Here is an 11,603-nt window from a genome sequence, read left to right as displayed (position 1 = left end):
GTACAATACTCTATAACTGTAATAATTCAACTGTAAACCTAAAAATTTACAGCCAATTTTGAAAGAGATGCATCTTAAGCTCTGGAAATTGTTATTGAATATGTCAATGCTGTTGTAATGAAATGCTTCTTCTAAGTATATTGTTATTAAATAAATAATTTTAAAAAAAAAACTGGGCTTGGTGGTACACATCTTTAATCCCAGCTTTATGGAGGGAGAGGTAGGCAGAGCTCTAAGTTCAAGGCCAGTCTGGTCTACAAAGCGAGTTCTAGAGCCAGCTGGCATGACAGGGAGACCCTATCTTAAAACAAAACAAATACTAATCACACAAATGTTAGCAAAAATACAAACCAACTAAAATGCTCATATATAGTTGGCAATATTTTAGACAAAGTCCAAAAATTTTTTATAAAATTAAACACATTTATGTATGTTTAGGATCAATAATTCCATTCTTAGGTATTTACTTGAGAACAGAAAACAATGTTCACAAAACATCTATATACATATGTTCACATATTCAAAATAGCCCAAGACTCAGGCTGATCACAATGGCACAAATCCATAATCTCAAAACTTAAGGGGCTAAAGCAAGATGATCATAAGTCTGCGGTTGGTCTGAGCTAAAGAGTAAGACCCTATCTCAAACTGCCCCAAACCGAAAGAGCCCAGATGCTTATCAATAAGAGGATGGATAAATATAATCAAGCACTGTTATAAAACAGAAAGCACTCAGCAATTCAAAGGAACAAACTATTGATGCACATGGCAACACCAATGAGTCTCAGAAAACTTCATGTACTTGAAAAATGCCTTATTCAGAATGTACTTACTATATGATTCCTTTTGTACAGAGCAGCCAAGACTACTCTTTGGTAGAAACAAAATCACAACCACAGCTGCTTAATGTTGAAGGATCATGAGACATGAAAGAACTTTCTAGAAAGATGGTGATACTCTACATTTTGAATGTGTGTGTGTGTGTGTGTGTGTGTGGGTGGGTGGGTGGGTGTGTGGGTGTGTGTGTGATATGAAAGAACTTTCTGGGAAGATGGTGATGTTCTACATTTTCAATGTGTGTGCATGTGTGTGTTTGCTTAGCATGTTGAGTACTCACATGTTATATCTAAACCCCTCGCCTCCCCCAGCTAACCATCAAGACAAATAGCATTATTCCCACTTTCCTGGCAAAGGAAAGACCTTTAAGGAATTAGCTCCAGCCTCATACAGTTACTATTTGGTACAAGCTGAATTCCAAACCCAGTCCTGACTCCAAAGGAGCTTTTTCCATTTATCACACTGCCATAACTTTGATCTGATGAAATTCTTTCTTTTAGACCACAGTAGAATTCTGATTTATTAACTAGTAGATACAGTGTTTACCAGAAAGGACTTTGGAAATCTGTTACTGTCACTGCACTAAGGTAGGATAGGTTACAACATAGCTGCTGCTATTCTCGTCTCCCTTCTTTTATTTTTAAATATTTTACTTATTATTTTATGTATATATTACCTGCATGTGTGCACCCATGTCATACAATGCCTGTGGAGGTCAGAAGAGGGCACTGGATTTCCCTGGAACTAGAGTTACAGACAGTTGCTAGCTGCAATGTGGGTGCTGGGAATCGAGCCCAGGTCCTCTGCCAGAGCAGCCAGTGTTCTTAACAGCTGAGCCATTTCTTCAGCCCCATCTCCCTTCTTTTAATTTTTTAATTAATTAACTTTTGTCTTTTTGAGACAGGGTCTCCCTGTAGCCCTAACTGGCCTGGAACGCACTATCTAGACCAGGCTGGCCTCCAACTCACAGAGATCCACCTGCCTCTGCCTCCCAAGAGCTGGGACTACAGGTGTTGGGCCTTTTAATTTATTTTTATTTTTATATGAATGAGTGTACTGCCTGCATGTATGTAAGTGTACCTGTGTCATGCAATAACTACAGAGGCCAGAAAAGGGCATCTGATCTCCTAGAACTGGAGTTATGGACGTTTGGTAGCCACCATGTAGATGGTAGGAACTAACAAGCCACGAGTCTGCAAGAGCAGTCAGTGCTCTTAACTGCTAAGCCAGCTCTCCAGCCCTGATCTCCTTTTCTATACTAGACATGAATGCTACAATCATGCAATTATGACAAATTTTTCATGTGTGTTGTTTTATTTTTTTGGCCTTATCGATGCTAGGCAAGGGCTCTAACCACTGAACAACATCCCCAGCCCAAAGATAAAATTAGGATAAAATTTTTTCAAACAGAACTCTTTACCTCATTTCTCGTTCTTCATGTTGAGCTATAAGGTTGCTATAAAAATTCTCCAATGTCACTTTGGTCATTGTCACCCTTTCCTTTGTGTGATTACTCATGGATGAGCAAGGTGTTGAACCTGTCATTGCCATGGCTGCTAGAAAGAGAGAAGAAGTATTAGTATTGATCACTGAATTGAAATCCAACAAATATGCACACTCCTATCTACTAAGCAAAATATAAACTGGTACAAATTTTCTGGAGAAAAAACATAATATGGAAGAAAAGTCAGGCAAGCAAGCTAGCCATGCAAGTTTTGTCAACTTGACACAAATCTAGAATCACCTTCGGAAGGAGTCTCAATAAGGAACTGTCTAGACTATGCTGGCCCACGGACTTGTCTGTGAGGAAGGAGACTGTCTTGATTGTGCTAAGGTGGAAAGACCTCCAGGAAGGGGATTCTGAACTGTGTAAGAGTGGAGATCTGGCTAGAAAGATGACTTGGCTGTTCAGAGTACCTGTTGCTCTTGCTGGGCGTGACGGCGCATGCCTTAAATCCCAGCACTTGGGAGGCAGAGGCAGGCAGAGCTCTGTGAGTTCAAGGCCAGCCTGGTCTACATAGTGAGTTCCAGGACAGCTGGGGCTACAGGGAGACCCTGTCTCAAAAGATTTAAAAAAAAAAAAAAAAAAGTCCCAACTTCCTCATTTTACATTAAAAAAAGACTGATTTGTTCTAGCATTAGAAAGAGTGCTCAAACTTTTATTCTTTTTTTCTTCCATTTCTTTTTGAGACACTGTGAAACATTTTGATTCATAATGGCAAAACTGGTAAGTAATCACAAATCCAAAACACTGAATTACTTAAACTATTCCCATAAAATACTGTGTTATTTTTTCAATGGGGAAGTTTTCACCAATACCAAAGCAAGAAAGAAAGAAAGAAAGAAAGAAAGAAAGGAAAGAAAGAAAGAAAGAAAGAAAGAAAGAAAGAAAGAAAGAAAGAAAGAAAGAAAGACTCTCCGGTTTATGAAGCTTGGGTGTGGTTTCTTATTTGTCAGTCTGTACCCCTCCACCCACAATGAAAACCACATGCACTCTAAGAGTGTTTGGTGAAGAAGAGCTAAAAACCAGATACAAAAAAAGAAATCCCTCTGGCAAGGTGGCTCAGTGGCTCAGCAAAGCCTGATAACCGGGTTTGACTGTGACTCACAAAATAGGAGAGAACCAACTCCCACAAATTGTCCTCTGACATCTGTAGTATGTGCTCCCTCCTTCTCCCCACCACTGCGCGCGCTCACACAAAATAAATAAATAAATGTAAAAAAAAGAAGTCAAAAGCAAGTGAGAATTATGTGAAAATTTCTGGAGACTCCATGCACATGCAGTTATTGCATATGTGTATTGGGGGGGGGTGTCAGTAGACCAGGCTGGCAATGAACTCATAGTAATCCTCCTGCCTCAGTCTCTCAAATGCTGGGATTCCAAGCATGAACCATCACACCCAGCTACACAAGCAGTTACATTTTAATAAATGAAATTACTTAAGAGCTGGAGATATAGCTCAGCGGTAGCTGTTTTGTCTAGCATGTATGGGGCCCTAATTTCAAACCAGGAAGAAAGGGAAATAGGGAGGGAAGGAGGGAAGGAAGGAGGGAAGGAGGGAGGGAGGGAGGGAGGGAGGGAAGGAAGGAGGGAGGCACAGACAGACAATACCTTCTACATAAGGAGTAAGTGTAAGCTGAGCAAGCTAATGATTTTTAGTTATCAACAAAGTCATAAGAACAAAGAGTGTATTTACAATAATTGGCTAAAAAACAAACAAAAACTTGGGAAACAAAGTTCTGACTTAGACTGGTGATACAGCTCACTGGTAGGGTGCTAGCCCAGCATGCACAAGGCCCTGAGTTCTAATCCCAGCACTATTTAAAAAAAAAAACAAAACAGAGGAATGGAATGAAAGAGACTCGTTTAAGCTGCCACTGGCATTACTTTCTAAACTTATAAAAAGATCAATAGGATATTAAGTGCACTCAAGGTGCTAAATATAATAGGCCAACAAAATCTTTAACAAAGGGGCTGGAGAGATAACTCAGCGGTTAAGGGCATTGGCTGCTCTTGCAGAGGACCCAGGCTTGGTTCCCAGTACACACATGGCAGCTAACAACCGTCTGTAACTCCAGTTCCAGGGAAATCTGACACCCTCTTCTGAGCTCCTTGGGCATTGTACAACATCAGTGTACCTACTACCTACATACAGGAAAAACACTCATACACATAAAATGACAGTAATAAATAAAATACTTTAAAAAAATCCTTAACAGTGGTTTTCATTTTTCACACATTATTGAAGGTAATGCTGAACACTGTATGTACTGTTCTTCCCCTTTGACCTTTGTTCAAACCCTCCTCCTCTCCTCTTCCTTCTCTCCTGAGAGGTTTAGCCTAATTCTAATAACCTTTCATCAAAAGATACAATTAATATTGCCCAACAGCAATTCCTAAGTTTACTGGGTCAACTAAGTATTTTTTATGAGGCAGGGCTTTCCCTCCTGCTTCCCATAATTCAAGCCTTCCTGCTGTGACCCACAAGTCACTGGAGTCCTTGTCCTATTTATTCCATTATCCTTCAGCTCTGCAAAATTGATAGGCAAAGGAATGACAGAAAAATTCTTAAAAGTTGTTTTTAAAGTTAACAAAAGCATACATCTTCTTAAAAGTCCGAGCTAAGGACTATAAAACTTACGATGAGGTCAAATAAGAACCACTGTTTTATGCACTATAGACAGTTATGCCTGGCTGCCTTTACAATGGTACTGTTATCTCCATAAATACCCTTTCACCAACTTTTATTTTTTGTAGCTGAAAGATCCATTACCTTTCATTGGGACAATTCAATGTGGGGCTAAGACTATTCCTTTAAGAGTCACGTGTCTTGGAGCTGGAGAGCTGGCTCAGCAGCTTGCAGAGAACCAGGGTTCAGTTCCCAGCACCTACACGGTGGCTAACAACGATCGGTTACTTCAGTTCCAGGGGACTCAACACAGGCACTGCACATAGAGGTGCACTTACATACATGCAGGCAATACCCTCATACACATAAAATTTTTTAAATATTTATTTTTAAAAGCTACATGTCTGCTGGGTGGGGTGGCGAATGCTTTTAATCCCAGTGTTCAAAGGAGGATCTCTGAGAGCAAGGTCAGCCTGATCTCCACCTTGAGGCCAGCTGCGGCTATAGGGAGACCCTGTGTCAAAAAAAAAAAAAGCACCGGGCATGGAGGCAGAGGGAGGCAGAGGCAGGCTGATCTCTGTGAGTTCCAGGCCAGCCTGGTCTACATAGTGAGTTCCAGGACAGCTGGGGCTACAAGGAGACCCTGCCTCAAAAAAAAACCAAAAAAAAAAAAGAGGGGCTCAAGAGCTGGATCAGCAGTTAAGAGCACTGGCTGCTCTTGCAGAGCACTCGGGTTCAGTTCCGAGAACCCACAAGGTGGCAAACTGTAACTCCAATTCCAGGGGATCTATGGCCCTCTTTTGGCCTCCACAGGCACTCCATACACATGGTGTGCTTATACACATGCAGGCAAAGCACTCACATACATAAAATAAAAATAAATAATCCATCAGGCATGGTGGCGCGCGCCTTTAATCCCAGCATTCAAGAGGCAGAGGCAGGAGGATCTCCGTGCGTTCAAGGCCAACCTGGTCTACATAGTGAGTTCCACGCCAGCGGGGTCTATAGGGAGACCCTGTCTCAAAAAAGACCAAAAACAAACAAACAAATAAACAAATAAATAAAATCTTAAAAAGGTTAAAAAAAAAGGAACTGGGCATGGTGGTGCACTCCTTTTATCCCAGCAGAGGCAGGTGGAATTCTGTGAGTTCAAGGCCAGCCTGGTCTACATAGTGAGTTCCACGCCAGCGGGGTCTATAGGGAGACCCTGTCTCAAAGACAAAAAAGGCGGGGGGACACATGTCTAGCCTCTTCTAAAAATATGTAAAGCCATAGCAAACAGCAGTTATTAATATTCTGCCCCCAACTGTTCTGTGCACTTAGTAAGCACCTTAGAGAGTCAACCTCAGGAAAAGCACCTGTGGTGTCCAGTCCTAGGAGTGGAAAGTATGTGTGATAGAGAGGGCTGAGCCATGACGCCAGGGCATGCAGAGCCAGACAGAGTTGTCCCTACAAGAGGAAGCTGCTCTCGAAGGTCTGGGGTGGGGCAGGGAGCTGTGGTTTTTTGTTTAGGGAAACCACATGTACTGGGTAGTGCACAGCCAAGGTGAGCTGAAGGAAGAGGAAGCCATGGGGCCACTTCGCTGGACCCAACTCTCCATTTTCTAAACTAGAGTCCGTATCTGGGGCCCTTTGCAGAGTGCCACTGGGATCCATTAGGCATGCTTTTGGACACTTTCCTCCAACTCCTTGGCCACTTCTTCCTTTTCCACCTTCTTAACAGTCAGGGACCTTTAAGATGATAGGGGGCACCCGGACCCTAAAAACTAACCTTCAGGAAACTTGGCCAACCCCCAAGTCCCCACCTCCCAAGCAGGGCTGCAGAACTTTCTCTGTGGCAGACACCCTGGGGTTCTGATGGCAGAAGGTCAAGGTGAAGAGTGGTGCTGACCGAGGTCCCAGAGGGAGCTGGCCACTAAGCCGGCGACCAGGGGACAGGGCATTGGCTGCACACAGGGAGGGAAGGAGCCCCAGGCTGAGGGGACGTGAGGGGACATGAAGGGGTGTGAGAGGGCATGAGGGGACGTGAGGGGTCGTGAAGGGACGTGAAGGGACATGAAGGACCTGAGGAGTGTCAGGGGACATGAGGGGGTGTGAGAGGACATGAGGGGACGTGAGGGGACGTTGAGGGGACGTGAGGGGACATGAGGGGACATGAGGGGGTGTGAGGGGACCTGAGAGAACATGAGGGAACGTGAGGAGATATGAGGGGACGAGAAGGGGGTGTGAGGGGACCTGAGGAGTCAAGAAGGGACGTGACAGAAGGTGAGGGGACCTGAGGGGACCGCGGGGAGGGCGCTAGCAGGAGACTTAGGAGGCTGAGGACGCCGGGAGGACGCGAGGACCAAGCGCCGCCCGCGGTCCACAGACGATGGACGGCCCCGGCCGGCTGGCGCTGAGGCGACGGCCGCTAGACACTCACCGGACCCGGGCTGAGGGGACGCAGGGCTGGCGGCGTCGGCGCAGACTCGCGAGCGACCGCGACGCGCCGGGGACTCTGAGGGACAGCGGCCGCTGAGCCGCGGCGGCTGAGGATAACAGGAAGCGCCCCAACTGCCGGAAAAGACGGCAGCGCAGAGGGACCAACGCTTCCCTGTCCCCCGTTGGGGCGGCGGATTGGGGGCTGCCGCGGCCGTGACTGCGCATGCGCCAGTCGCCTACGGCGCGCCCCGGACACGGCGGAAATGCGCATGCGCGGCGGCCAGGCCCCGCCCTTCTCACCCCTCACCCTGCTGGCCTCCTGGCAAGCCCCGGGGCGAGGCCAGATGCTACTAGGTGGGGCGGCCTCCGGATTGCTGGGGCCAGGCTGGGGAAGTTCCCCTTTGTTTTTGTTTTCTTAGTTTTTTTTTGGAAATAATTATAGACTCACAAGAAGTTACAAAAGGAAGACAGAGAAGTTCCCGAGAAGCCCGGACCCACCCAGCTGCCCTCCAGGGCTTACGTAAGAGACCTTCCCCCAAAGCAGGAACTTGATATGGACCCAATAATAATCAACTAAACTAATACAGTTAACTGCATGACCCGGATTGAACCGGTTTGCATGCTCACGTGTGCAGGCAGATGTTGATCTATGAAATGGAATCACTGAGCTGGAGAGATGGCTTAGTGGTTACGAGCTCTTGCAGAGGACCAGGGTTTGAATCCCACAACCTGCATGGCGGCTAACAACCGTCCATAACTCCAGTACCAGAGGATCCGACACTCTTTTCTGACCTCCATGGGCATTGCACAACACGGGTGCACTTACATACATGCACACCATGTACTTGTACACGTAAAAATAAAATATTTTAAAAATAAATGACATCACTATGGTTTTCCTACCTTCCATGACCTTTGATTATTGTAGCCATGAATGTCCTGGAACCCTTGGCTCTATCTACTTTTCATCATAGCAAAGGAGTTACGTGCTTTTTCTGGGATTAGGTGAGCTCTTACATGTTAGACCATTGTGCACAGAACCTACCTTAAAGGCACTCACTCATTGAGAACTGAGCCCAGTGTCAGAAATTGGAGTTTCAGGCTCTTAGAAACAAAGATGTGTGAGACAATGTTCCAGAATCCCTTCAAGGGGTCATCTAGGAGCACGAGAAAATGTTTTCTCTCTGTTGTTCAGTCTCTGAGCATTTCATGTTGTGTTCTGATTCACTCTTAAAATTTTTTTATTTTTCTTTATTTTATGTGTATGAGTGTATTGCCTGCATGTATGTCAGTGCACCCGTGTTGTACACTACCTTCAGAGGTCAGAAGAGGGTGTCAGATCCCTTGGAACTGGAGTTATGGACAGTTGTTAGCTGCCATGTGGGTGTTGGGAATCGAACTTGGGTCCTCTGCAAAAGCAATCAGTGCTCTTAACCTCTGAGCCATCTCTCCAGCCCCCTCATTTACCCTTTCATAACCAGTGAGACCATGGGATTTGGTTTTCTTCAAGCATGGGATCCTAATCTTTGTCTTCCTTGACTGTGCCAACTTCAAAGCTCAGTTTCCTTTTGTCTGAAAAAAAAAAAAGAAGCTGAAACAAAAAAACAAGCCTGGCAAGATGGCTCAGTGGGTAAAGGGGACTGCCATCAAGCCTGACATCCTGAGTTCAGTCCCTGGAACCCACATGATAGAAGGAAAAACTGGCTTTGCAAGTTGCCCTCTGACCTCCACATGTGCATGTGTGCACACACGTACGCATAATAAATTTAAATTTTTTAATGTTAAAAAAAAATCACTTCACTTTTCATTCTATGCCCAGAAGCTCCACTTCCCCAAAGCTGTCTTTCAAAATCATTTCCATCCTTAGCCACTTAATAACAGTCCAAGATATTTACGCAGTGTTTTACAGTTTACAAACAGCTCTCGCTTATTTAATCTCAGTTCATCACAGCTCTTTGGCAGGTCACATAGGATGAGGTTTTACAGGTAAGTTCATGCTCAGAAAGGTTGGATGTCCTTGGATTCTCACAGCTAGGAGCCAAGGAGTGAAGCAGAGAACCCTATTTCCTGACTGCAAATCCAACACTCTTCTCCTGTCCTTCCCCCAAAACTCAGCTTGAGTCTTATCTCCTCTTTGGAGCCTTCCCAGTTTCAGAAGAAAAATATTTTCCAAACTTGATTCTCCCATATCAGTTTCCCCATACCCCAACTCTATTATTTACTTGTTTGGGTTTTTTTGTTTGTTTAGACAAGCTCTCGGATATCCCAAACTGACCTCCAATTCCCTACAAGCCCAGAAAAACCATGAACTTAAAAAGAAGTACACTAGGGGCTAGAGAGAAGGCTCAGCGGTTAAGAGGGCGTTGGATTCCCTGGAACTGGAGTTATAAATGATTGTCAGCCACCATGTGGGAATTGAACCCAGGTCCTCTTTTTGAGACAGGGTTTCCCTATAGCCCCAGCTGGCCTAGAACTCACTATTGTAGACCATGCTGGCCTTGAACTCATAGAGATCCACCTGCCTCAACCTCATGAGTGCTAGGATTAAAGATCTGTGCTACCACGCCCAGCTTGGCCTCACTCCTAAATCTTATTTTTGTTTTTGAGACAACTGCTCAGATAGCTCAGGCTGACATCAAACTCAATGTGTTACTAAGGATGACCTTGAACTCTTAAAATCCTCCTGCTTCAGCCTCCGAAATCCTGGAATTTACAGATGTGGGTCACCATGAATGGTTTAGTTATATCATTTTTAAATGCATTTCCAAAGATGGACATGGCAGCACACACCTGTAATCCCAGTATTCAGGAAGCTGAGGCAGGTGGAGCTGAAGTTCATACTCAGATCACAAATTCTAGGCCTGCCTGGGCAATTTAAAACCCTGTTTTAAAAAGCCCAGATAGAACCTGTTCTACATAGCAAGTTCAGGCCAGTCAGACCTAAATGTGAAACCCTGTCTCAAACCACGCTCCCCCCCCAGAAAAACAGATAGACACAGACAGACAAACTAGATAGGTAAGGCACTTCTATGTAACAATTAACTGAATTTTACGATGTCTTAAACATGTAAGACTCTTTTTTTTTAGTACAAAGATGGAGGAATGTGGCTCACTAACATCGGGGTTGTCTTTTCTGTAATTCTCTTGTATTTGGCCTCCTTGTCACAAACTCCAGACATTGATCAAGGTGCAGTGAAGGGGGCTAGGACACCACCACACGCTGTACCTTTCCTTTTAACCAAGAGAGCAAGAGCTTTCACAGAAGCTCCAGTGGGTTTCCAGAGTCTCACAGGACAGAATGCTGTGTCACAAGCACCATTCCCAGAAAGCAGGTATTCTGCTTCTTTTTAATGTCTGACATTGTGTCAGGCAGGAAGAAAAGGAGTTAAATGAATATTCTATTTTCTAACTCCTCTCTCTCTCTCTCTCTCTCTCTCTCTCTCTCTCTCTCTCTCTCTCTCTCTCATATCTCTCTCATACTCTCTTGCACTCTCAACAGAGTCTCAATATGCAGCCCTGACTGGCCTGGAACTCCTAGAGTTCTGCCTGCCTCTGCCTTCTGAGATCTGGGATCATAGGCATGCACCACCACATTCAGGTCTCCTGTTCTCTTTTAAATATTTTATTATTTTTATTTTTAAGTGCATGAATGTGGGGCTGGAGAGATGGCTCAGCAGTTAAGAACACTGGTTGTTCTTGCAGAAGACCCGGATTCAAATCCCAGCACCCACATGGCAGCTAACAACTGTCCGAAACTCCAGTCCCAGGTGATCGGACAGCCTCTTCTGACCTCCAAGGGCATTGCTCGACACGGGTGCACTTACCTACATGCATACACATAAAAAAATAAATAGATTAAAAAACATTTTTTAAAAAGTTTAAGTGTATGAATGTATTGCTTTCATGTATGTTAAGTGCACTTGTGTCGTGCAGTGCCCATGAGGTCACAAGAGGCCATCAGATCCCCTGGAACTGGAGTTATGGATGGTTGTTAGCTACCGTGTGGGTGCTAGGAATCAAACCTGGGTCCTCTGCAAGAGCAGCCAGTGCTTTTAACCACTGAGTCGTCTCTCCAACCCCCGCCCCTTTTAATCTAACCATTCTACTTGAACAACTGATATATGGCAAGGCTCTTATTAATTGGCTGCTGACTGACTGACTGACCAGAGGCGATCCCTACATAATCAATATAATTCACCTCACCCAACCCTCTAA

The 11,603-nt window shown here is 44.7% G+C and overlaps 1 protein-coding gene across 3 annotated transcripts in view; it reads right to left on the bottom strand.

Annotated features, from left to right (window-relative positions):
- Stk38 (serine/threonine kinase 38) overlaps positions 1–7,620 on the bottom strand; it is a 40,326-nt gene extending 32,706 nt beyond the window's left edge. The window contains exons 1-2 of one of the 3 annotated variants that reach the window (XM_008840076.3): positions 7,390–7,620; positions 2,258–2,390 (exon numbers count right to left, since the gene is read on the bottom strand). In XM_008840076.3, coding sequence (XP_008838298.1) covers positions 2,258–2,388 — 131 coding nt within the window. In that variant the 5' untranslated portion in view covers positions 2,389–2,390; positions 7,390–7,620. Of the gene's footprint in view, positions 1–2,257; positions 2,394–7,389 lie in introns of all 3 variants that reach the window. The other 2 variants (XM_008840075.3, XM_008840074.3) reach the window with 2 other exon arrangements.
- Positions 7,621–11,603: the final 3,983 nt, after the last annotated feature.

This window comes from Nannospalax galili, unplaced genomic scaffold, assembly GCF_000622305.1.
Source record: "Nannospalax galili isolate Female #2095 unplaced genomic scaffold, S.galili_v1.0 scaffold538, whole genome shotgun sequence".
NCBI lineage: Eukaryota > Metazoa > Chordata > Mammalia > Rodentia > Spalacidae > Nannospalax > Nannospalax galili.
This window is presented reverse-complemented; position numbering and strand designations above follow the sequence as displayed.